This window comes from Aptenodytes forsteri, unplaced genomic scaffold (genome assembly GCF_000699145.1).
Source record: "Aptenodytes forsteri isolate BGI_AS27 unplaced genomic scaffold, ASM69914v1 Scaffold40, whole genome shotgun sequence".
Classification (NCBI taxonomy): Eukaryota; Metazoa; Chordata; class Aves; order Sphenisciformes; family Spheniscidae; genus Aptenodytes; species Aptenodytes forsteri.
The window spans coordinates 1,160,076-1,164,200 of record NW_008796077.1 but is presented as its reverse complement, the minus strand read 5'-3'; the positions used below and the strand labels follow the sequence as shown (position 1 = coordinate 1,164,200).

The following is a 4,125-nucleotide window of genomic DNA, read 5'->3' as shown; positions in this document are numbered from 1 at the left end:
CGGGGCAGGGGCGGGACAAGGGGGGACTTTTCTTTTACTGCTGGTGTGGCTTCCCCTCCGCGACGATGGTCAGCCCATATCTGCAACACCGAAGGGGTTTTTGGGGGTCCCTGTGCCTGAGCATCCCATCTGCAAATGCCCGACTGCCGGGGTGAGCCCCAGCTGGCCTGCACTGCCCGGCGTGCTGGTACGCTGCTGGGTGTGTGCCTGGAGATCGGATGCCTAGAAGAGCCAGGACCCCTTCCCTTTCTCCCATGCTTGACTCCCATGCTTGGGGGGCAGAGCCCCCCTTTCTCCCGTGGCAGCCCCAGCTGCCCTCCCTGCCTCTCCTCGCTAGCAGTCCTTCACACCCCATGCGCGGAGCTGGGGTGCCAGGTATTAAATAGCCATTTGCAATTGGTTTCCAACGATTTTAAATATGCCTGAAACGAGAGGTGGTGTATAAAACGAATGCGGTAATGATCCTGACCAAAGAATAATCCTTTTTAAAAAAGCATTCAAGAAAGATTATATATAATAGAATATATTAAATTCTGTACATGATCAAATAATGTAAACATAATTAATTAACCTGTAAGAATGTCTTTAGAGACTACGCCCACCGTGTGCTCAGGGCGAAGGTGAACAGTGGCACATGGGGCTCCTCTGTCATGCTTTGCCACAGACACATGGGTCAGGAGAGGAGCAGGAGGTGCCCACCCACGGGTCCCACCCTGCCCCAGCTCCGAGCAGCCGCGCTTCCCCTATGGCTCGGTGGGACCCAGCACCTGCACTGTGGTAGAGGAGGTGGTGCTGGAGCAAGAAGGCAAGAGCTGGGCCAGGAAAATGTGCTGGTTCAGTGGACTAACCCTTGCTGCAACCCAGGGGCAGGGGGTTTAGAGAAAGCCTGTGGTGCCCAGGAGGAAGACGGGCTGTGCAGAGAGCCCTGTGGGACAGAGCAGCAGCTCCCACAGCCTCTCCTCCCAGCCCCTCCATCTCCTCTGGACCAGCCGCTCCAGCTGCCCACCAGCCTGCTTGGCTGCCCCGCTCCAAAAACCCTGTTGCACCAAGGGCTGAGCTGCCCTGCAGCGGGGAGACCTTGCCCCCGCTGTGCAGGATGGCGGTGGGTCCCTGGCCCACCCCTGCCCCACAGAGCAGTGGGGCCAGTTTGGGCTCCTGACACACAGCAGGACCACGTGTGAATTGTGGTCCCCATCCCCATGGAGCACCGGCCCTTGGCAGATGGGTGCACCAGGGCTGACCCCTCTTGCTGCCATCTCTGCAGGCCAGCTCTCCTGGCATCCTGGGGATGGGCAGCGAGCCCTCCGGGACAGGCATGCTGGCTGCAGGCTAGAGTCACTCCTGAAACCAGTAGCAACCCCCCAGAAGCCCCACAACCCCGGCTGTGAGCCCTGTGGCACCTCCCTGAGCTCTGCAAGCAGGGGAAGCAGCGTGGGTCACCGAGGCTTGGGGCAGGGTGGACCCCATGCTGCCTCCGGAGGCCTGGCCACCGCATCCCTCCCCTCCTCACACGCACACACCCCCTTCTCGAGGATGACCCACATCACAGCCCCCCCAGCTTCCACCCCACCATCCAACACCCAAAGCCACGGCCAAGCCAAGATGAGACGTGCGATGGGACGCAGACCTCAGCGTTGCCCACAGCCTCTCTCCTCCTCTCCCTAAGCTCGACCCTTTCTTCCTTCCAATGCAAAAACTCAATGGCAAAAGAGTGCATGAAATCAAATAAATACGCCCCCCTCCCCGACCCTGTGAGATCCCCCTGAGCCTCCGGCACGGGGGACCCAGGCCAGCAGCACATCACTCCCGGCAGGACCACCCCGTGCAGGGCTGTGCACCACCCGCAGGAGCGTGCCCATGCCTGCTCCGGGCAGGGTACCGCAGCTTTCCCACGGGCAGGCGTGACCGTGGCACCCCCAGCCACCGGTGGGCGCGTGGGCTGCCGAGACGCTGTCCCCAGGGCTGCAGATTGCGCACCCTTCCCTCCATCACCAACCCCCCTTCTCACTGCTTGGTAAGAAAACCTGCCTGGAGCCCACGCAAGGAGACCCGCAGTGGAGGTGGCCTGGGCGTGTGGGCTGGCAGAGCTCAGATCGCCACTAGGATTTAGGGGTGACGAGCCCCCCCTTGCCCTGGGGCAGGGTCCCCGCTCCTGACACTTCTACTCGGAGGACTCGTTTCTCGAGGTGGCTCAGACAAACGGGTCCCTTTCCAGAAAGGGATGCCCACGCAGGGTGTTCCCGTGCCTCCAGCTGTCACCGCTCCGTCACCCAGCCCAAGGACAAATCAAACCGGCACCGTCGCAGCGGGGCACTGGGACGGTCTGGAAAAGCTTTCCCTTCCTGCTCCCCGCCTGGACCCGCCTGGCTCCGGCTGCCTCTCCCGCCCGCCTTCCCTGCGTCCTCTGGAGGATGCTCATGGGAGGACCCAGCAGATCGGGCACTCGTGTGGGCTGGGGGCCCTACCCCGTCTCAATATTTGACCCTACGGTTTGTGTTTCGTGTTCGACCTCAAGCTCAGACCGATGGCTCTAGCCCATCTTAACAAACAAAGGCAGAAGAGAAAGGAAAAAAAAAAGTTAGTCTCAATGTTCCCCTCGTGGCTTCTCGGTGGCGAGCCCCCCCCCCCCGGGGGGGGGGGGGCGGGCGTCACCCAGGCACCCAGCTCTGGTTCGTGGGCTGCGGACCCCCGGGCAGCGCGGGCACGTTGAGCCCGTTCTGCGGCGGGAGAGCCGAGTCGAAGTTGAAGTCCATCTCGTCGCTGTCCATAAAGTCATTCAGGATGATCGACTCCACATCGCACTCCAGGCTCCCATTGAACATGTCCAGGTCCAGGTCTGCTGGGAACCTGTCTTGGCCCAACACGGGGGGGTGGACAGCCCCCGGGTAGGGGCCCTGCAGCGAATCCAGCAAGCTCATGTGTGCCCCTTGGTTATTAGCGTAGGAATGCAGATGCCCGTGGTGCGGCATGGCTGTCATGCTGCACGTGTCACTGGGCAAGCTCATAAGGCTGACAGGATTAGCTAAGGCACTGGTGTTGACCGCAGGGTGGTGACCGGCTGGTGACGGGTGGTACAAAGCGTTGCTCTTCATGAGAGAGCCCGAGTGGGACGGGTAGGAGGACAAACCCTGCTCCCCGCTCCCGCACAGCAGCGGGTTGTGTCTGTGGCCACGGGCCGGCACCATGGGGCTGGCCTGCGGCAGGGGCAGGTCCCCCGGGACCATGCTCTCCTTGTGCGCGTAGGAGATGGAGGAGAGCAGGTCCTGCAGTGAGGCGTTCCTGTAGGAGCTGACGGGCGAGAAGGTGGCTTGCTTGTTCTCCTGGATGGTCTGCATGGGCAGGCGGCGCATGAGGCTCATGGCCGGCTGGCTGTAGATAGTCCCGCAGTAGGTGTTGGTGGCAGCCCCCATGGTGGAGCACTTGGAGTTGAAGGTGAAACTGGAGCTCCGCTGCCGCAGGGCAGCCGGGGGGAGCTGCTGCGAAGGGCTCATGGTGTAGCCGTCCTGCAGGTCCTCCAGCATGCTCTCCCCGAGGCTCTCGTTCAGGCTGATGGTGCCAGTCAGGTCGGTCAGCCGGGGCAGCTCCACGGAGCAGCGGGCGTTGAGGGAAGGAGACATGGTGCTGGAGGGGCTGGGGTACATCAGCGGAGAGGAGGGGGTACCGTCGTCCTCCTCCAGCTCGTCCGGCTCATGGTTGGACATGATGGGCGAGAGGCGCCCGCTCAGCGTGCTGGCTGTGGAGTTGGCCCGCGTCCTGAAGTCTGCCCAGGCGTCGTACTCGTCGCTGGCGTGGGACGTGGGGCTCTCTGACCACTTGGCTTGCTGGGAGGAAGGGCTGTCCTCCCCATGCTCCTGCGTCACCTGCAGCTGCTTCTTCTTGCTGGCCTTCCCCTTGATCCGCAGGAACTTGCTGTTGTTGTCCATCGAGACTGCCCGCCGGCGGGGCGTCTTCCCCGTCTTGCCGCCCTCGGGGTTCAGCATCCACCAGGAGCTCTTGCCGGTGCCCTCGTTCTGCACACGGATGAAGCGGGTGTGCAGGGAGAGGTTGTGCCGGATGGAGTTCTGCAAAGACAGCAAGGACAGAGGGGATGGTCAGCAGCGGCTCCAGCACCCCGGGCAGGAAGGG

At 62.5% G+C, this 4,125-nt stretch overlaps 1 protein-coding gene across 1 annotated transcript in view; it reads right to left on the bottom strand.

Moving 5' to 3' along the window:
* Positions 1-2,648: 2,648 nt before the first annotated feature.
* Positions 2,649-4,125, bottom strand: part of LOC103905096 (forkhead box protein O3) — a 6,635-nt gene continuing 5,158 nt past the window's right edge. The window contains exon 2 of the mRNA XM_009286663.1: positions 2,649-4,061. Coding sequence (XP_009284938.1) covers positions 2,649-4,061 — 1,413 coding nt within the window. The remainder of the gene's footprint in view (positions 4,062-4,125) is intronic.